General features: G+C 46.9%; 1 protein-coding gene across 1 annotated transcript in view; it reads right to left on the bottom strand.

Moving 5' to 3' along the window:
- Window positions 1-346: 346 nt before the first annotated feature.
- Window positions 347-22,301, bottom strand: part of SETD5 (SET domain containing 5) — a 75,488-nt gene continuing 53,533 nt past the window's right edge. The window contains 17 exon segments of the mRNA XM_064156849.1: window positions 347-2,633; window positions 2,823-2,896; window positions 6,720-6,853; window positions 10,625-10,658; window positions 10,661-10,733; window positions 10,735-10,764; window positions 10,766-10,816; window positions 10,818-10,856; window positions 10,858-10,917; window positions 13,319-13,441; window positions 13,443-13,637; window positions 13,640-13,681; window positions 13,684-13,758; window positions 14,377-14,382; window positions 15,674-15,733; window positions 17,976-18,226; window positions 19,686-19,815. Coding sequence (XP_064012919.1) covers window positions 2,034-2,633; window positions 2,823-2,896; window positions 6,720-6,853; window positions 10,625-10,658; window positions 10,661-10,733; window positions 10,735-10,764; window positions 10,766-10,816; window positions 10,818-10,856; window positions 10,858-10,917; window positions 13,319-13,441; window positions 13,443-13,637; window positions 13,640-13,681; window positions 13,684-13,758; window positions 14,377-14,382; window positions 15,674-15,733; window positions 17,976-18,226; window positions 19,686-19,815 — 1,977 coding nt within the window. The 3' untranslated portion in view covers window positions 347-2,033.

The following is a 22,301-nucleotide window of genomic DNA, read 5'->3' as shown; positions in this document are numbered from 1 at the left end:
CCTAAGGAAAAGGCAAGCAGTGCGAGAGCAAAACCCCCTAGCATCTGTGCAAGAGAAGCCAGGTTTTGAAGCAGGTGCAAGAGCGCAGGGGACATCCTCTGCCACACCTCCTCCCCAAAGGAGCTTTGAATAACAAAAGGAGCAGCAGCAAGGCCACAGTTACACAGTTCCATCCAGCTCAGAACAGCCCCTGGCTGCACCCATGATGCTGGCAAAAGGCAACTGTGCAGAGCTGCCCCTGCAGGGACAAGGAAGAACCAACGATGTGCATTCCTCTCGCCCTGCGACCTGGGCCCTCACACCCAAGGTAGCTGCTAAGGAAACTGAAAAACTTTCAAAAACACTGTTTTTAAAGTTAAGTATTTTTATTATCAAAATTATTACATCTCTTGTGAAAGTTCAAATGTTACAGCATGGTGTAAAAACTCCACTAGAGTAAGAAGCTACAGCCCCCACCTTTTCCAAGAGCTTTCCAGGGTCCCTCCCCTCCTGTCCCCTTGCTGCGCCCAAAGGTGCTGGAGCCTCCAGGCAGGGCCTCCCCTGGCCCCCTCCCGCTGCCCAGCAGGGCAGAGCCTGCCTGCCCCGTGCTGCTCAGAGCACGGAAGGGGAGGCTGCAACCCCAGGGCTAAGCCGCGTGAAGTTTACACCTATTTTATACAGTATACGGACACCCAGCTGCGGGGTGCCAAGTTCCATCCCAACACGCTCACAGCCAGACAGCGTGAGAAAGTTACTCTTTGATTCAACATTTTAAAAGTCTCCCCTAGGTCGAGCAAACACCTGATTTCAGCTGTGAATGAGAGAAACCTGTAACAGTCCTAAGGAAAAAAAAATAAACCAAACCAAAACAAAAAACCCAGGGAAGAAGACTGTGCATCTGAAAAGACTGGGGAGACAGACTCACAGCATCATGTTATCCGAGAGAAAGGAGAAGTTCCACTGCAGCACCAGGGATGACACCTGTCGTATATTAGCTAACCTACTATGGTTATAACTGAATATAAAATTAGATAAATAAAAACACGCCTGATATTACAGTAAACAAGTGAGAAAGAAGCTGGCGATCGTATGGAATTGGACAGACAGCGGCACTCTGTCTGGGCTGCCTCCGCTGCCAGGCTCGGCGGGTGGCAGCGCCTGGGACAGACGTCCCACGCGGCGCTGCCTGGACAGCCTCCGGCGCGGCACAGTCTGGGCTTCCCGCCCAACACCTAACCCTTTCTGCAGCCCCAGCATCACTTTACTTACCCGGCCTCGGCCAGCTCCCAGGGACCCCTCCACAACGCGGCAGCGGCACGTGGCAGCAACCGCCCCCGCAACGCTCCTGCTCAGACCCGCAACGGACGCGGCGACGGCGCCCGTCAGAGCAGCACGCAACAGCGCACCCCAGATCCTTGGCAGTGCCAGGCACACACCTGCTCCAACTCCCCTCCCCGTGCTAGTTCACATTGGCGGAGATTCCGCGGTCCTGGGAAAAGCTCCGACCGCAGCAGTCACGCCCCAGGCCCAACGGCAGCTGTGCGCGCCTGTCTGCTTGCGACTGGAATGGTCCTAACGGATTAAAGCCCTCCCCAGAACGCACCCAGAACCTGACCTATAAAGAGAACTTTGGGACTGGAGTTCAACTTCCCCCAACATTTCCTTTAAACTGCTTCCGTATTCGAAATGCTGCCCGTGCTGCACGAGTGACCTTGGCCACAGGCACGGACGAGACAGAGGCTGCACCACAGTCATTGCACTTGAACCATTTTGCTTTTCCTCTCTGTGTTTTGTTTGTTTGGGTTTTTTTGCAATGGACCCACACGCACCAAGGAACAGCTTTGCTGCAGTCTCTGCCTCAGAGAGATCTGCATTCTCCTGCAAGGCCAGAGGCCAACACTGCTCACAAATCTCACCTGTGCATTTCAGACCTCAGCCTCTGACCCCTGGCACCCCAGCATCAGTGCAAGCTCACAACACTGGCCCAGGAGCCACTTCCAGAGCTGACTGGAAGGAGCTATGGGCAGTTTCGTCCTCCTGGAGTCCAGGCAGCCCTAGGAAAGTCCTGTCTGAGTCTTTACTCCAGAACCTTGAAGCTGCTGAAGTCTGTACTGATGGACACTGCTTCCCCCACGGTGCGGATAGTGTTGTGCATTGGAAATCACTGCCCCCCGGGAGCCCTGGTAGAGAACAGACTGCCCAGAGCTCGGCAGGCTGATAGTCCGCAAGTCTGACTGTAGTGACCTAGCACTTGGGGGAGCAGAGCTGGAGCCCGACGCGCCCGAGCACGGCTGGGAGCCCGACTCGGAGGAGAGAGAGTCCACAGCCGTCTGCTGTGCTGGGCTGGCAGCAGCAGGGCAGCTCTTCTTCAGGAGGCTGCCACTGCTGCTGCCAGAGTGCTGCTGGCTGCTGTAATACCCCGAATTCCCTGCAAACAGGGCAGAGGAGTCTGTGGAGATTGAGTGGGCTGAGCTGGAGTAGGAGGTGGAGGAGAGGGATGTTTCTGAGGAGCTGTGGGAGAGGCTGTGTCCTGTCCTCTGTGCTGCTGCTCGATAGCTGTATCCAGGAGACGGAGTAAGGTGTCCTCTGTAGGGGGAGGAGCTCTGCTGGAGAAGGGTCTGCGATTCTGCCTGTGAACTGTCAGACTGCAGGAGCTGAACAAGGCAGTGGGGAAAAAAAAGAACAAGCATGTCAGACAGACTTCCCCATTTGCTACCTCCTCAACACCCAAGGTGCTTGGCATAGCAGGGTGGGCAATAAACTAGCAGCCAGACCCAGTCCTCCCTCCTATGCTGTTAGAAGCTTTGTTTCAGAAGGGGTGGATAACATAGGAAAAAAATTACCTGGTAGTTGTATCGTGAAGGACTGTAAACTGCTGGTCCTTTGTGGGCTTCTGGAGTGTCTCCTTCTGCTGTGTCTGCAATGCACAGGCAAGATGTTATACATCACCCTCTGGACCGAGGCCATCACAGTTCCCACTCAAATGACACCTGCACACTCCCCATCTGTCTGCAGCCAGACAAGAGCAGCTTCTCCAGCCATCAGTGTCTCAGGAGCTGGAGAAGCCCAGTGAATGGCAACTGCAAAACCTCTACGTGTACAAACCAGCCATGTTAGGAACTGCTGCCTCCCTGCCACCAGCTCTTTCTGGTTTAGTGCAAATCTCACCTGCCTTGGACCAGCCTACTGGTGACAGCCACACACAGACACAGCCTGGGCTCCCTAAGCTCCCTGGCAGGATGTCAGGGACAGAAGACAGTTTCTAAGCACCTGGCAATTCTCCACTCGGCTCTGAATCTACACTGGCTACAGTTACAGCTGGGGAGACAAAAATGACCCTTAAGACAGCTCTCAGCAGGATCCTGCTGCAGGTTTTCCTCAAAGGTATAGCAGACACTGCTGAAGACTGAGCTTCTCTGCTGCCACTTTGGGGAGTTACTCCTAGATCTGAGAAATGCCTGTTTCGGAAACAAGCCAAGAGGATGGAAATGCTTTGAGGTTTGAAGGGTAGCAGCAGTACAGTACACATGCATCTACTTCAGTTATGTGAGATAAAGAGGACTAAGTTGCTTCTTGTCGGAGCACTCTCATCTGAGACAGAGTGAACTTACTTTCTTAGCAAGTAACTGAACCTGGGCTGAGACAGGCAAAAAGCACTTACTCCAAGTGCCCCAGCAACTCTGTTGCATGCATGTTTCAGCTGCCACTGCTTCAAGTGTGGGGCTCAGCTGGTGATGCTCTGCAGAGGGTGGAGTAGAACTGGTGGGTCTAGGAGATTTCAAATAGGAGTTATGTTGCCGTCTAAGGAGACAGAGCTGCTTATCTGCAGCATCCCAGGGATTCTCAGCAGCCGTGTTTGAGAGCCTCGGAGAAACAGTGCTGGTATCAGTATCAGATTTGTATGACAGGTGTCTCTCAGCCATGAAATGGGACACGCTGCCCAAGCCTGCTCTGTACTTCTGCCAGACAGGTCTGGCCGTGCACCAGATGCACTGGCAGAGGTGCCAACATCGGCTTTGATGTGGTTGTCTTCTCTGTGCTACACCACAATTGCTGGCTTAGCTACATGGGAACCATTACAGAGTTGTCTTGTATGCTGCTGAGATCCAGAAGTCTCCTTCCTCAGGGCACAGGATCTGCACAAAGATCAGGGTGTGAAGCTTCCAGAGCATGTCCTGTGCCACCTTCCATCCTCTGAAACAGCATAGGAAGCATCAAGTAGCTGTTTGCTGTAGGAGTCATTCCAAGTACTGCAGAAAGGCAAAACTCAGAGGCTGGGGACATGTTCTGTCGAGCAGCCATGCAGGGAAGAGACTTAAAGTGTTCAGTCCAGGAGACTCGAGACTCTTGTGATTAACAGAAGCTGAGTATGAGAATCAGAAGAAAACTAAAGCTTCCTGGAAGGAATTGTTTCTTAAAAGGCCAGGCACATCAGCAAGGCTGCTTAATTTACTGGCAGTGCCTATTCACAAAACCCCCTTGACAAGGTAAAGACTCTAAATTACAAAGGGTAGATGAACTAAAACCTTCCTGGATTTGCTTTATGCAAACTTATGAGATAAAGCAAACATGCCTCCCCCCCTCCCATTTATTAATCCTTGCACAAGAAAGGACATAAAGAAGAACTGCTTTTCCTGGCAGTACTGACCTGTGACCACCCTAAAAACAGGTAAATGACAGCTTTAACTGAGAGCAGCTGCAGTTCTTGTGGCACCACACAAGACTCCATTTCATTCCTACAGTCCCCATCAGCAAACTATCCATACCTGGGGGCTTTAGTTGCCCTTATATTGTGTTACAGCATCAAGTCAATGTGTATCTTCATAACTCCTGCAGCTGATACCAGGCATGGCAAGGGCTCAGCCACTCACTAAGTGTTCCACTAAGAAGCAGACTGGCAGATGAGGGAGGGAAAGGCTGGCTTGCAGATCAAAACAAGAATCTAAACAAGCTACTGAAGGAATTCCCAGGGTATGTGAAAGGAGAAAAACTATTTTGCTCAACCAGAATAAGAGATAAAAACTTTTTGTCAGCTCCAGCATGAAGTTTCCATGACTTAGAGCAGGATGGGTTTTGTGTAATAAGAGAGAAGAATGGACCAGTGTAGATAAAAAATTCACTCTAGCCTAACTGCTGGGTGAGACTGAAGAGACAGAGCTATACAGATTACAGTGGGCAAAAAGCTTGTTCCAAGAACCTGGCTTTTGCCCACCCTCCTAAAAAACAACCACATGAAAGACACTTCCACTGGTATGAGAAAGACAATAAAAAGACTCCAAGTGAGATCCCACAAAACCATGTAAAATTCCACAGAGTAGAGGATTCCCTCCCAAGACACACTGAAAAGAGATGCACTTAGAGGTACAAAAAGAGGAAGACCATGGCTGAGAACCCAGAAAGTGGTCTCAAATGCACCTTACTGCAAATGGATTTGGTATGAAGGGAATATATACTTGGCCTTAAATGCTCAGAAATGAGATAGTCCAAAGGCAGAAAATGCTGTTGCTGCTGAATTACCCAAAGAGCACTTTGTGCCAGCCTGGGTCAGAGGCACTAATTTTCCCATGTCTAAAACCACACAACTAGGCTCTGGCTTCCCTACTATAGATATACCAAGCTGTAATTGTATCAGCTATGTATCAGCTAGGAGGAAGCAAGGCCTGATGGCAACACACAGACTAAGTTATTAAGATACAATAGCCCATCACTGTAGGTCTCAGCTGCCATCAGAGTTCTGAGGGACACTGTTAGGAAAAAACAGAGACTGCAATGGAAGTAAAAGGAAAGCAACTCCATCTTGCAGCTGAGATAATAGGCAGCAATAAAGTGATCTGTTCATCTGTTGAAAAGTCACATATCACCCTCAGACCACCGAGAGAGAAGAGAGGTAAAACTTCAGCTCAAGTTGCAAATACTGACCCTGCATGCCCCTTGATGAGGAACTTCAAGCCAGAACTGCATTAATCTTAGAGAGGATGTGCACTTCACAAAACTGACAAATGTAATCACACAGGGAATCACATCACTTCAAAACGAGCTGAAGCAAGGCTTAGAAGCTAAATCAGTTCCTAGCCCTGCCTAAAGCCTGCATTTCAGGGTGATAATGCATCTGAATGTTTAGCCAACTAGAATTACTAAATGATAGCACTGTCATCCCCAGTACATAAGGGACAATTGAGGCAGTGCTGCTTAACCCATCTGCCCTAAGAAGCAGTCCCTGCCAGAGCCAAGGTGCAGGTAGTCTTGACTCCAAACCCTGGAGAAACCTGGAGGCCTTCCAGAGAAGGGATATAGGGCTCAAGCAAGATCTGAATAACAATAAAGTATGGTTTGCAGAGTACTCTTTTAAGGCATTGATAACATTAAAGGTACAACTCCACAGAGAAGTTTGCCAAATTATCTGAGCCCATCATTTCCCACCAACCCAGTGTTCAGAAGTTGCACCTTCACAGGCCCACAGGATGTTAGGGGTTGGAAGGGACCCAAGTAGATCATTGATTCCAACCCCCCTGCCAGAGCAGGACAATCCTATCTAACACAGATCACAGAGGAACACATCCAGACAGGCCTTGAAAGTCTCCAGAGAAGGAGACTCATGACCTCTCTAGGGAGCCTGTGCCAGTGCTCTGTGACCCTTACAGTAAAGAGTTCCCCCTTGTGTTGAGGCAGAACCTCTTTGGCTGCAATTTACACCCACTGCTCCTCGTCCTACCCCAGGGAGCAAGTGAGCACCTTCCTACCTGCATCTCTCTCGGCAGCACTGTCACGGGCAGGTGAGGATTCATTTCTCTGCGATACCTTCGCACCGCTCCGCAGCACCTTCTCCAGTATGCCTCTGCCCTCTCGAAGCCTCTCCACTGACGTTGGGACCATCCTGCAACACAAAGCCAGGGACAGCTGAGGCCTGCTGGTATGCGACTGAGAGTAACACGACCAAAGCACAAGGGGGCCGTGGAGTCCTCGGTGTGATCACAAGACAGGTTTGTCTCTAAAGCCTCTGCTTCCATGTCCTGGCCTAACGTCAGTGCAGATGCAAACCCCTCCGACAGAAGGGAGGGCTCAGAGACCACCAGCTCTCTGGACAGATGGGGAAATAAACTTCTGACTCCCTTTTGCAATGTAAATAAACCTTCTGTGGGATTTCAGGCTGCCAGTCCACTGGTCACCATGATAGCACTAGCTCTCAGAAAAATATAAGTCCTTTACTCTGATCAAAACTATGGCACAAATATCCATTTTGGTACATCCACAGGATACCTTAGGAAATCATAGAATCAACCAGGATGGAAGGGACCCCACAAGACATTCAGTCCAATACTATCACCCAGCCCTAGCACAGTCAACTAGGACCAGGGCACTAAGTGCCTCATCAAACCCTTTTCTTGAACATCTTCAGGGATGGCAACTCCCACACCCCTCCCCTGGGCAGCCCATTCCAATGCCAATCACTCTCTCCTGGCAAGAACTTCCTTCCTAGGATGTTACCAGCCTAGACCTGCCTTGGCATAACTTGAGACTGCGTCCCCTTGTTCTGTTTGTTTGTTGCCTTCTCCCAGGGAGAAAAAAAAACTGGTTGAGATTCCACAGCATTTTGCAAATCCTGGTATTGTTTTAAGGTCAGATGCAGTTTTTTTATCCAAACTAAACCAGAAGGAAGCCCAGTAATACCTTTATGATCCTAGGAGTGTTCAAGACAGTACAGTCAGATAATGCAACACTCCTGAGCGAGCTAGCTTGGCCATTTGTTCCATTAATGATACTTTGACCTGTCTTTTTGTAACGTGGAAAACACTCTGCTCAAGACTGGTGCTAGATCTTGTTCCATTATACACTTACAGGTGTCTGGCCTGAGGGTGGAAAAGTGGGGAAGTAGCTTTCCTAAAGCCAGTCTGTAGAATAAAAAACATATCCACAGGCAAACCTCAGAACCCTTTGGGCCAATATTCAATCTACCATGCAAACCCCTTTACAACACTTATCACAGAATCAGTCAGGGTTGGAAGGGACCACAAGGGTCATCTAGTTCCAACTCCCTGCCATACCCAGGGACAGCCTATTCTACATCAGGCTGGCCAGAGTCCCATACAGCCTGGCCTTAAACACCTCCAGGCATAGGGGCCTCAAACCACCTCCTGGGCAACCAGGCTCTCACCACTCCCCTCATGCTGAACAACTTCCTCCTCATGTCCAGCCTGCAACCTACCCATCCCCAGCTCTGCTTCATTCCCCCCAGTCCTGTCACTCCCCTGAGAGCCTAAAAAGTCCCTCCCCAGCTTCTTTTGTAGGCCCCCCTTCAGATACTGGAAGGCCACAAGAAGGTGACCTGGAGACTCCTCTTCTCCAGACTGCACAGCCTCAACTCTTTCAGTCTGTCCTCACAAGCAGCTGCTGCAGCCTCTCTGATCAACTCAGTGGGCCTTTCTCTGGACACGTTCCAGCACGTCCACATCCTTCTCGTAATGGGGGCTCCAGAACTGGATACAGTACTCCAGGTGGGGTCTCACCAGATTCACAATGCCTTTATCTTATAGACACTGAATATGCACCTTAAAAATGCCTGAATTGAAGTATTTAGTGTAACACAAAATGCAGTGTGCAACATGCAGCTTAACACCGTATTTACAACCTTCTGTGTTTGTTTTCTTTTTAAAGACACACTGAGAACTGTCTGACATTAAATTTTGTTTGTTTAAAGCCTCACTGAAGCAGGAGCTGCCAGAGATCACACCTCACGGAAGTGAATGGGGTGAGCTCACACCTTTGCTGCTGCTACTGTCTTGCTGGAGATGGTTTTCTGCTAGGCTGGGTTTACTGGGCAGCAATGTAAGCTGGGCAGCAGCACATCTGTTTACACTGTAATTGGCTCTAACTGAAGGAGACTGAAACTTTATTTTTTAATGAAAGCTATTGGCAATTATTGCAGAATTCAGCACAAGATCTGGAGAACCCTGAAAATGAAGACACGTGATTTTTAGTTCCCCACATTTCCTTCTGCCCCTAACACTGTACTACTGTGAAATGTCTGGAAGTCTACCTGAAATCTTAGATGCTCAAAGATGAAACTGAGTTACACCTTTAGCTTGATTGGACAGGGCTGGGTGATAGGTTGGACTGGATGTTCTTGGAGGTCTCTTCCAGCCTGGTTGATTCTATGATTCTTGGTAATGCGAAGTTTCTAACACAGCTTTTAAAAGCAGAAGGTGACTCTGTTTGTTAGCCTTGCCCATCAAAACACAGAACAAGAATTTTAAAGGCAGCACATCTGCTTAATCCCATGTCAAAAATGATCAGCATGGTTTCAGCTTTAGATCCAGTGTTCCATAATAAAATGATTTTTATTCCCACACAACATTTACTCAGAAAACCATGTGAGAAATTGAAGGAAGAGCACCTGCTGAGAAGCAGCAGATGAAGCTCACGTAACATAAAGCATGGTACTAGGGTTGGGCTGCCACACTGACACCTCACCCCAAGCCAGCTTTTTTGTTCAGCTATGTTTTCCTTTCGTCCTTTTACAAGCAGAAGGAAGGGTGACAAGAGGATAAGGGCATGGGATGTTAACACTTGCATAGAAGAATATTTCAATTAGAAAATAATGATTACAAACTAATTGTCAGCTGAGTGTCTCAGCTGTGGCCAGTCTCAGCATCTGGCAGGAGGTCATCTGGTAGAAGAGAGTACTGTCAGAGAGGTACTGACAAGTTATTTCTACCAATCTCTGCATGAAGAGTGATGGAAAAGGGAACAGAACTTACTACTCCTGCACATTCACCCCAAAACAGTGTTTCTCAAGCACTTTCACACTTCTCATTGCCTTCAGCACTGCTGAGGATCTTCTCTCTCACCATCCCCTGCTATTACATGAGCAGTGACAGAGCTGCCTTTGGAGAATCCACACTAAGAGGGTGTTCCTTTTTGCCTGTGGTGTGCTGGAACAGAACCTGACTACCAAGCAGCAGAGCCAGGGCACTAAACACTCCAACCAGCAGAGCATCCTAACAATGCTGCACTGACACTAGATGACAACACTTTGCCATTTTGAGTGCTGCAGTACTTACATTTTGGACTAGACATTAGTACCTGAGTTTAGAAGTTGTAGAAGACCAGCCTTTCCCCTCCTCAAACCTTATCATGCTTTTGGCAAGCCACTGACTGCAGTCTGGTAACTGCTCTTCAGGCCACACGTGCAAGGCATTAGAAAACTGGGGTTGTTATCACTGTCCCCAGCTTCCCAAATGCAGAGAGCTCTGCTAGTTTTCCTTCTGAACAGAGGTTGACTTAGTACCACTCATGTCTCAGAAAGAGTGGAGAATCCAGGAAGAAAAGACCTGGATTCAGTTCTCACCACAAGAGTAAGACCTTCAAATCTGAGACCTTAAAAGAAAACTGACTGAAGAGAGAGAAAAGCATTTAACTTCCTATCTCTCAAGACGAGATTTTTAATACTCAAACCAAGAACTACACGGCAGGCTGAAATGTTTGCTGGTATCTGTCATGGTTGTTTAACAATGAAACAAGAGAAACAATGCCAAGAGACCCGCATGAATCCATCCGATTGCATTTATTGTTATGGAAATGCTCCCGAGAGAGCTTGCTGCTTCTCTGTGGAGCAATCTCAGGCTTGCTTGGAAGGACAACACCTCACCACCTGCTGCTGATGTTCTCCTGGGATTTGCTGATGATGTTGAGGAACTAGCACCCCTCGAGTCTGGTGGGCTGATGTCCTCTACATGAGGCAGGGAGGGATGAGAAGGGGGAGAAGCCACTCTGTGGGGAGGACGGGGTTTCGTACTACAGAGCCCCGACAGGGCCGGTGCCCGTCTGTGTCAGTCACTGAGTCCGGTGCTGCCCTGTCGGGTAGGAGTCCCTGCGCACCGGCACCGAGTCGCCGCCCTCCTTGGCCTCTTGCTTCCGCTTGCGGTATTCCAGTAGAGATACCTGGAAAGGAAAACACAGCCAGGAGTCAGGGAATGGCACGGACTAGGATAGAGAGAGGAACACAACCCCGACAGCGTTTTTTACAGACCTCTTTCTCTGGGTTTGCAGATCACACTTTAGAAGGTTCACTGGAATTACAAAGCCTTGCTGAATGTGTGGGTGCTCTAGAAGAAGAGCTAAGTGGTACAAATTTGGACCACTCATGCAACTCCCATGCTCACTACATTTCACTTGGATGACCACAACTTCAGCATGAAATATCCAGCCAGTTTGCTTCTCCAAACAACTTGGAATTGACATTACTTCAGTATATGCTTGCATATTGGACTGCAAGTTTCTGCACGGGGTCGCAATGTGCTCTTGTGGCCAAGAGCGCCAATGGCAACCCTGGGGAGCATCAGGAAAAATGTGGCCAGCAGGGGCTAGGGAGGTTCTTCTCCTCCTTTATTCTGCCCTGGTGATGACCACACCTGGAATACTGTGTTTCAGTTTTGGGCTCCCCAGTTCAAGAGACAGGAAACCTGTCGGAAAGATTCCAGCAGAAATCGAAGGATGATTGGGGAACTTGAAGCATCTCCCCTATGGAGACAGACTGAGAAACCTGGGGCTGTTTAGTCTGGAGAAGACTGAGGGGAGATCTCATCCATGTATACAAATATCTGAGGGGTGGGTGTCAAGGTGGCTGGGGGCAATCTCTTTTTGGTGGTCAGCAGCAATGAGACAAGGAGCAAACAGCTCAAAACTGGAACACAGAAGGTTTCAGTCTCAACGTGAGTGGAAACCTTCTTTACAGTGAGGGTGACAGAGCCCTGGAACAGGCTGCCCAAGAGAGGTTGTTGCAGTCCTCTTCTCTGGAGACTTTCCAAACCTGCCTGGATGCATTCCTGTGTGAACTACTTTTAAGGGATCCTGCCTTGGCAAGGAGGTTTGGACTCAATACTCTGGAGGTGCCTTCCAACCTCTAAGGTTCTGTGATTCTGTGTATGGAAGCATTGAGTCTCTATACCCCTGCTCCTTCTCAGCACCCTTCACCTCCCTCCCTCTGGTTTGTGACATAATGTAAAATGGCTATCAGCACCTGCACACCTCCAAAACACTGTAAGAGCCTTCTTCACAGAAGTGCTAGCTTCCAAGAGTTCTGTTCATTTAGACTAGGCTAGCCTTTTAAATACTAAAAACTTGGCAAAGCTTGCACAGATTGTAACCTGCTTAGAGCAGGGTTCCTGCTGTGGTGGTACTGCAACCTTTCAGCACTCCCACCTAAACAAACTACTTCTAGCAATGGCAGGTATATTTGTGCAAAGCAATCTCAGATTTGTCAGGCTCACACCAAAAAGTCCCAGATAATGCAGTCTCATAGCACTGCAACTGCAGAACCAAAACCACACAAATATTCCCAGCTGCAGCACTTAACCTTTCAGTCTAACCTTCCCCTTCGAGCTAGTACAAAGCACAGAGCTGTAAAGGACTCAGAAATGGCAGCTCTGCTGAAGACTTTATCAGCCCTGACTCAGTGCCTATATAGAAGGCTTTACAATTGCTAGAATATTGAACAGAGTATTTCCAAAGGTAACTCAACATACAAAGGTAACTTTAGAAGAAAACCACAGGCAAAATACCAAAACTCTACAAAAAAATGGAACAGAACTAAGAAATTCCATCCAGCTGGACACTGTGCAAAATAATCTGAGTTACCATACACATAATAAAACCAAAAAACAATATCCAAGCACAGGAAAAGGCACCAACACACAATTCCAGCAGCAGTTTTATGGTAGCAAAGCCTGACATCACTCCATTTTAGTCCCATGAGGGTCACTGAACTGTTACTAGAAACCAACACACAATTGCTTGCTTTAAACAATATTCCTGTGGTTTCAGTTTCCAAGAGCCAAAATCTAAGTAACAACCTGCATCGACTTTTCTTCCACGTTACAGTGTTGCTGTAGTAATGGAAACCTTCCCATATATCCTGATAAACAGCCCATGTTTCCTTTTGAAACACCAGACCCTCTCTCCTAGCAAGACCCTTTCATCCTGATAAATAACACCTCCACCATCTAGTACAGCTGCACTGTGTTACTGCTCTGAGGTTTAACAACTGTTTATTGCAGCTGCCAGCATCATGCTCTCCTTTCTGTGCTCCCAGAAAAGGTATTTTCATTGTGGTCTTTTTCTTCCACCTCTCACATCAAAAATCTTGCCTGAAGGGTGGCTCACTCTCTCTCTTAACAACTTTTATTCTGCTTTCATCTAGGCCACTGAATGCCCGGATTACTTGCCCAGACAGTATTTTAGCTGTATTGTGCTCTCTTTGTTCTCCTGTAAGTCCTTCCCATGGTGCTTTCTGCTCCCACTTCATGTTCCCACAACCCAAGAGCTTCTTTTATAGAATAGTTACCTTCTTCCTTTGTGGTGGGTTCTGGGGAGCAGATCTGACACCTTCACAAGCCCTCTCGCTGCAGGGAGACATGGATCCATGCACTGTCTCTTTAAGCAGCCCTGACTCGTGTCTGCTGAAATAAACCTTCGGCAGGAGAGCTGCAACATCCTGCTTCCAAATTCGTTGGCTTGGTCTCTCCCAAAGGAGCAGATCCCCGCAACAACCCATCCACACGTGGCATAGCGTTCAGTGGGGAGAAGGCATACATTAAATTAAACTCTGTCCGAAAAGCCTGATCAGAGCTTCGGAGCAGCATCTGTGCTTCCCCCACTTTTCCCTTGGGAAGTTCATCTCTGCAGTAGAGTTTATGGGAGGTTGTGGAAGCCCAAATCAGAGGATCCAAAGCTGAGCAGCGACGGCCGTTCTGAGCAGGTGTTTGCGCTGGAATCCAGGTCGGACTGGGGCAGAGCTAGGAAAATCCCAGAAGGATATAGGAGGAGGGTGGGAATTCAGGAAGAAGATGAGGCAAGGGTAGGGAGAGAAAATTAAGTTAGAAAGTACTCTGTACAGTGCTGGCTTAATTTTTTCCAGTTCCTTTCTGATTACCCCTTTGGTCTCTTCCTACACTGTCTTGCTCATTCTACAGGTGAATGACTGAGTTGTGCAGTATGAGATGCCCTTTCCTCTTCAGCAGTCATAATGCAGCAAGAGGCTAAGGCTCAGCACTGTCCCCAAGAAGTCTGTGAAGAAACCCCAGCATTTTCCATTGCCTCATATGTCCCAAAGTTGATGTTAATACATCATACTTGCTAGGTTCATTATGGGGACAGAACAGAAAAGATTTGCTGTCTGCTTGCTCTTTTATTAGCCAAATTCTCGACTGTCTCAAGTCAGCCACTTCTAACTTCCTAACAATAAAACGCCCAGGATCTCCAAGCCATTTGTTTTCACTTATTGTGAGCTTCCAGAATCTCTAACAATAGTACATTCATTTAATTTATGCCACATTTCTACATTCTACATTCTCTAACAAAACCATAACGGCATCATCTTTGCACTGTCAGTTTCTGGAGCACTAGGCACTGACACAAGACTATATCCATTTATCTATCTGAAGTGCCAAAAACCCTCCAGGGCAACAGCATAATCATCTTCTCCACCACGTTAATATGTCAGGATCTCAAACAATGAGCATAACTGACAAGATTTCATCTTCTTTGCAGTGCTTAGGGAATAAATAAGACAGCAGCACCAGGCATCAGCTCTGCCCTACTGCTGCCACTGAGAATGTGCCCTCTGCTGTATCACAGCTCCAAGTTATCTGCCACGCTGGACACAAGCACGTATTTTCTGCTATGGAACAGCCTCTGAGCAAGGTACTTCATCTCGTATTTTACAACAAATCAGCAGGTAATCAGAATGCTACTTTCTGGCATCTTCTCAGTGTTGTAAGTCTCCCAGTGAAGAGGTGATAAATCAAGGTTGAAGAGAGAAGATCAGGTACACCACTGTGTCCTTGCAAATCAAAACTAGCAGTGAATGCTTTCCCTTTTCTTCCCCAGTAGTCATTTTGCTGCTACTGAGTAAACACCAGACACCACTTATCAGCTGGGCTGGGACTGAAGCTGATTATGGTATTTCCAGGGTCTCTCTTGCCTTCACCTCAGAAGATGAGATCCCTAGTCTTCACATTGCCTGTTTCTCAACAGTGTCAACAAGTGAATAATCAATTCCAGTCTTAGTTTCCTTTCTTGTGGTACCCTGAAAACTATTCTCAGCCTCACTGTGGCTCATGCACCACCTTTACTCCCACTCGCCTCTGCACTTCTCTGTGCCTGCTTGAGAGTCCAGCACAGAGCCACAAGGATGACTAAGGGAGTGGAATATCTTCCTTATGAGGAAAGACTGAGGGAGCTGGGGCTCTTTAGTTTGAAGAGGAGAAGACCGTGAGGTGACCTCATTCATGTTTATAAATATGTTAAGGGCGAGTGCCAAGTGGATGGAGCCAGGCTCTGCTGGGTGATGCCCAATGACAGGACAAGGGGCAATGGGTGGAAGCTGAGCCATAGGAAGTTCCATGAAAATGTGAGGATTTTTTTTTTTCCCTGTGAGGATTACAGAACACTGGAACAGGCTGCCCAGGGCAGGTTGTGGAGTCCCCCTCTCTGGAGATACTTAAGACCCACCCGGATGTGTTCCTGTGTGATCCACTATAGGTGATCCTGCTCTGGCAGGGGAGTTGGACTGGATAAACTTTTGAGGTCCCTTCCATCCCCTAACATTCTGTGATTCTCATCCCTCCCCTCCCACTGTGGCCTCAAACACACACACACAAGCACACACACTGCAATGCAATTGAGATGGTGTGATAACTACCTCAGGTGACATGGACTCGGGTCTATGCGCAGGGGAACTCTCAGGGGAGGATACGTTCTAGAGGAGGGAAAAGCACCTTGTTATTCATCTACTTAAAAAGCCAAGAAGCAAAATAAAATCAATTATAAAAACCCAAGCTCAGAGGTTAGCAATGGCTATTCTAAATAAAGACTATCTCAGGAACTGACCCCAGCCTGGATGGACAACTCCATTGCTCAAGTGGTTTCTGAAGCTTCCTGGAAGCACAGAGACAGGCCTGGGTTCCTGTGTTCCAGGTGCTAACTTAGTGTCTGAACCAGAGCACATCAATGGTAAGACAGGAAGCATCTTATTCTTTATATTTCTGATGCTGTCAGGTAAGAGTCTACAGTATGAAATACAGAGAAAAAGCCATTTCTGGCATTGAGACACAATATGGGAGAGATGGAAAGCTTTGTTTTGCTCAAAAGGTAAATGAAGATCCCTTGAACACTACAGTGAACTCTCACAGACATTAGGCTACAGTAGAAACCAAAAATGTCTCCTTCAATCCACTGTGGGCCACCTTCTCAGCTGAAGTCAGTAGGGTATGAATGGACAGCTTTATGAGATGCTGGAACACGTCATGTGAGCTGCTATCAGTGGAAGGCAGCGCATGCATGAGATGGGGATGGTAAAGGCTTATTTCCCAAGCACTTTCCTTTCAATGTTACTGAGTAGGCCTAAAGCAGAACAGGAAAAAAAAAAGGCTTCCCAGGAGGTATGCTGCCATCAGACAAATATGTCAGGAGTCACTGTCTCGTGCAAAACAGGAACCCTCAGAAATGGAATCTCTGAAAATTCTCAGCTAAAACTAGCTTGTGACAAGTCCCAAAGATAAAAACAGGTGAAGTGCCGATGCACTGCTGGTCACTCCTGTGAATACCAGAGGAGTGCTAACCCCTCCAATTTGTTTCTGATTTAAAAAGTCCCTAAACTGAGTCAGAAAAATCTCAGTCTGTAAAAATTCAACCAACCAGAGCTTTGTGATACAAGCTCTTCAGAGAGCAGCTAGGAAATAAATGGATAAAGCTTTCCATAATGCGTTCCATTGCAAGCCAAGGTGTCAGGCAGCATCTTCTGCTCACTTGAGGGAAGCTGCTGAACTGATGGAAGAATCTTTCTTGTTGTTCTCTTCTCCCACAGTGCTACAGGACTGATGAAATAGCTTTATATGTGGGGAGATGAATCCACTCAACTTAGAAACTAACTAAATGAGGCAGATATGGCATTAAAACAGCGATATTACAAACGGGCTGCATTGAGGCCAAATACAAACGTTGGAACAAGAAGTCTGTAGGTCTGCTGAGCTTTTTAGACTACTTTCAAGGGTGATAAAAAATTATTGAAGGAGCATGTAAGGTATAGACACCCATGAAAGGCCAGGCTTCCCATGCCTCACACCTGACAACAGAAAAATGACTAAGGTGACACAGGAACCAGGGACTAGACTGGAGGTCCATGGCAACACTGCCATCTTCCATCTCAACTACAGCAAAGCTAAGGATCATTTACAATCAAGCTCTGTGCCCAAAAGTCTTTTATCTCTCTCTCTCACACTCACAATCTTCTTCCTTTACTAACTACTTCTACAGATCTGCCTCTCAGGATAGCTAACAAGAAAGGGCTCTCAAAGAAAATAATCAAAAGCACACTAGCTAAAAATACCTTCAAAGGACTGTTTGCCCTTTTTGCAAAACAGATGAAGGATTCCTGCAAAGCAGTCCCCTACTGTGGAGCAGTCTGTCCTGCAACCATTTTCTAAAAATGGTTTTAACTGGCAGAGCATGAGCAGCTGGCTGAGGAATTCCACTTTTTGAAACGAAAACATGCATACTCGAAAATAAAACTCAACTAGAGGACAGCATGACTCTCATTCAGTCACACCAGAGTTGCACTCTTTGGAAGAGGCAGGCATTGGAAGTCACATCGACCACAGAGATCTGAAGGTGGAAAAGATGACTAATAAAAGCACTGAGAAGCATGCAAAATGGAGGAGCTCTGGTGCAGAAAGGGAAGAGAAATATCTAGATTAATGTTACTGATAGCTGTGAAATTGAAGGGAGGCTGCTCTGCAGCAAGGTTTCACAGTTAACAGAGCAGGAGATTTGGCCAGTTAACAGCAGCAGGAGAAAGACAGACTTCAGTGCTCTTGAGTGACACAGTGATGATGTTCAGGAACACAGACGTGGAGTCAAAAAAGGAAGGTTGTCCCTAGTGCCACATCTCCTGCTAATATTCTAGCTAGCACTCCTAGCCCCCACCTCAGCTTACCTCGAACCTGTAGGTGGAGTATTTGCAGCGACCTAGCAGCCAGAGAAGGAATCGGTGAGAACATCACACCATAACCATTGCGACTCTCCTCCTCTCCTGGCAGCGATGAGCACGGTGTAGCCAGCTGTGGGCTTGCTGAGCCAGGAACGGAAGGGATGGGAGGTGGAGGAGTGACAGGAGACAGTGGCCTCAGCAACTTCTTAACGTTCTGTTCCATCAAGTAGCGAGATTTCCATTTCTTCAAAGGACTCAGCAAGTCTGAAAACCAAACAGAGCTGAACTGTTAACTTTATCCATTAACCATGTGCTGACCACTCACTACCTCCTCCCTTCCCCCTTCTCCCAGTCCCAAATTACAAGCCCCCTAAGCCCTCCAGAGTGACTAGAAAGATTCCTCAAAGTTAAAACACCCCTCTGTAGTATTTCTATACCAAGTCTTGAGACACATTTTAGACACTCATCACAAAACATAATAGTCATTGGACACAGGGAATGGGCTGCCCCGGGGAGGTGGTGGAGTCGCCGTCCCCTGGAGCTGTTCAAGGCAGGATTGGACGTGGCACTTGGTGCCATGGTCTGGCCTTGAGCTCTGTGGTAAAGGGTTGGACTTGATGATCTATGAGGTCTCTTCAACCTTGGTGATACTGTGATACTGTGATAATCAGAACATGCAGTGAACAAGAGAGAGAAGTATTTCTACCAGAATACTAGAGCCCAAGAGGAGGCATGAGGAAAGCAAGATGGGAAGAGATCAAAAGAGGAGAGGGGACCGGAAGAAAGGGGATCAAAAGACCATGTCACTGTCACAAACCAATCACAGGCAGCTCAGTTATCATTATCTGAATCTATAATTCCCTGTAGGCTACACCAACACAGCCCAAACATATTTCACTTCACTCCCACAAGGATTTAGTGCCTTTCCCCTCAGGCCTGCCCCTAGTCAAAACAACATTCTTCTTTGATGCTCAGGTATGGGGTATTTTTTTGGTTGTTGTTTTTGTTTGCCTGAGGGGATTTTTTTTTGTATTAAAAAAGAAAAGGATCAGAAAAATCTGTAGTTCAGTTGTTTTCTTCTTTAGGTCTTGGCTCAGGGACGTTCATTTATTGGTTCCAGTATTCTGTTCAGTTCAGTTCTATTCATCTGACCTTTCAATAACCAATTTCCATGTTATCTTGTCTGTTTTTCCAAAGACAACATACATATTCCTGTATGGTGTCCTTTGAAAAACTAATCCCTGACTGTGCAGATCTTCACCCTCTTTCTCTGTAGAAAGATTCAGACACAATATGTTGCCATTCTGCAGCTTTACTCGCAGATTTTAGTTTCTCCACCTTTGAGACTTAATCATATACCACTTAAGATACATGCCTGAGAGAATTTGCTACATCTTCCTATAGCCAGCAGATACTTAGTTGTCTATCTAACAGCATCCTGCTGAGAAGAGATGATAGTGTACCCTAACTCTCCTCGACTGGGTAAGTGATCACACAACACTGACGGTAATGAAGCAAGATAAAGTGATTCTCTCTTCACAGGGAACTTTACATGTGCTCAAGCTAGAATGGGTCTGCAGACATCTGAATGAATGGCAAAGTGACATTCTCACCTGCCACCAAGCAGCAGCACACATTAAGATGTCATCCTGACTTTGCTGTTCAGCAGCTTCCTCAGTTTCAGTCAAGTGCCCACGCCGCCCTGACGGTGCTGAGCACTTACCTGTGTCATCTTTGCAGATACTGGAAGAAGTGCTGCTCTCGTTACTTTGGTACAGACATTGGGTTCTGTTCTCTTGTGGTGCTGCTGAGGTCTGAGTCATTCCCTCTTCCAGGGCTTGTTTGATCCAGCGCTGAAACAGAACGAGACTACATGAACGTGCAACCCCTCCAGTGCTTTCTATGTCATCTTGCAGGATGCACTCAACTCCTACACTTCTGTGCAACAGGGCAGACTGCTAGAACACTGATATTACCTCCTTCGTGTGTGCTCAGGCAGGAACCCGTGAGAACACAGCTGCTAGCACTGAGTCTACCACCTACTGTGATGGGGCTGACTATGTGCTCTTGATGAGATGTATTCTGGGCATCAACAGTCTTCAGCAGCAACACAAAGATAAGAGCAAATTATAAATAGATAAAAATGCAAAACTCTTCCAGCTAAAAACTATTAAAAGCAACGTTAATTAAAAGGGAGATAAACATAGGCAATTATCTTAGGCCTCTGATTTTGTAAAAAGCTGTTTCCCTGCCCAGAAGCATAAAACACACTGTTCCCCTGCTCCACTAAGGTGTATTAGAGCTTAGCACAGACATTGCTCCTAACAGCTTCAGCAGAGAAATGGCTGAGTTTAATCACACAATGATTCCTGCAGACTGTGCTTGCTGACAGAGGACAAAGAGCAAAAAAAAACCACCTGATAAAGTGCAAGCAGTGGTTTTTCAGGGGGCTTGTGCTGGTTTGAGGCTAATTGGAGTATTTTAATGAGAAAAATTAGATTATAGGCTGTGAAAAGAAAACAATGGTGATGTCTACTTCACTCCTAGGCTTGCTGAGATGCATAAAAGCAAGGACACAAACCCAGATAAGACAGTCAGTCTGTCGGTGTCTGTGTTTTCTCCCTGGCCTTCTGCCCTTCTGCTTGGATCTGTGTAACCCAACTAATCATTCTGCTTCTAACCTCCCTTTCTGATCCTTCCAACTCACCTTGCACATAAGGCAGATTCTGGAATAAGGTAGGTGGGTGGAAAAAACGTGGAAGCAGCTGGGAACCGCTCCCTGGGGACTCTGATTTCTGAGAGGGCTGTTGTGTTTCTGTATTACTTTTAACTTGTATACAACTGTAAATATTTGTTATAATATTGTAAACCCTTGCCTTGTATGCTGTGCTAAGCTGTGAATATAAAGCTTCATTCCTTAACTTCCAGATGGCTGAGTTTAGTCCTGGGTGATTTCACTGTGTGGGGGAGTGGGTAACTCCCAACCCACCCACAGGGCTAAAACAGAAGAAAATAATAACAAAGGAAGAGTTTTCTTCAGTTCCTAATAGAAGAGTAAGAATCACAGTGGTATTCTGAGCACAGACAATAAAGAATGTTTCACATCTCACACAAATGAACATGAACTGAAGCTTTCAGCAAACCAGCTGCTGCAGCGGGTGTGCTAGCCCTGAATCCTGATGCACACTGCCTCCTGACGGCAGGCAGGGAAACCTCTGCCTTGCTCTTACTATAAAGAACAACTGCTCCAATATACGAACGAACACCCAGGTGAGTCAGCAAATCGCAGCAAGCTGCTGAAAAAAAACATGCAGTGATTTGCATTTCTGTGGCTCAATTTATCAGACTTTTCTCTTCCAGAGAGCTTTAAAAATCATGTTCTACCTATCAGTAACCCACAGCTATCTGTATGCCCGAGAAGCATCCAGGTTAGAGTACCACACATATGATTCTTGAAGCTACCCACCAAAGTGCACTACAAATTTAGTGGCCTCTATGCTTAGAGTGAAACAACAAATGTGAGGATGAAGAGCAGGTCGACAGGATCTATTTTGAAGGCCCTCACCTATGTACTGCAGATGTGCTCTCTCTGTTCAAATATAACTCACTGGATTCCACTGCGGCCACCAGGGAAAGTGAGAAGTGCCAGTCTGGCGCACTGCTACCCTCTACATGCAGCATTGATCAGACAGCCCAGTCACTGCATAATGCATGATCTCACAGCCAGCAGGTTTTATACAGTTCAGTTTCTTCATCAAGTTCAGGCACTGGCATGCTTTGTATGCAAACTGAGATCACCAGCTGAGGTTTTCTGGCACAGGTTAAACAAGAGGCCTGCTGACACTCCAAGAAAATAGGTGAGTATTTCAGCAGCCTTTATAAATCAACATTCCTGACTGAGTAGCCAGGAGGAGACAAGACAGAAAGATCAGGTCTTGAGTCAGCAATGTCATGAAGTTCTGGACCACTGCTAGACCTCAGCTGGCTGAAAATGAGTTCCTCCCTGGGATCCTAGGTTCCAAGCATTTCTGAATATGAGAAGCAAACTTTTTCTGTATCTCTAGACTGTGATAAAACCACTGAATGCTACCAAACGTTTCCCACAAAGAAGCTGTGGGACTCCCACGAAGTGGATAAAACTCTTTACTAGAACAGTTAATCATTTTAGTAAAAGAGAAATTTAACAAGTTACTTTCTGTAACATCTGTTCTGGGCACAGAAGCTTTTGGTGTTTTATTAATTATTTAGATAATGGAACAGGCAATGCACTGCAGCTTTCAGATGATGTCAACCATCTGGGAAAAACAAGAACATCCTAGAAAACAGCATTCAGTATTTT

The sequence above is a fragment of the Pogoniulus pusillus genome, chromosome 16, assembly GCF_015220805.1.
Source record: "Pogoniulus pusillus isolate bPogPus1 chromosome 16, bPogPus1.pri, whole genome shotgun sequence".
NCBI lineage: Eukaryota > Metazoa > Chordata > Aves > Piciformes > Lybiidae > Pogoniulus > Pogoniulus pusillus.
Note: the sequence above shows the minus strand (reverse complement) of the source record. Positions and strands in the feature narration are given on the sequence as shown.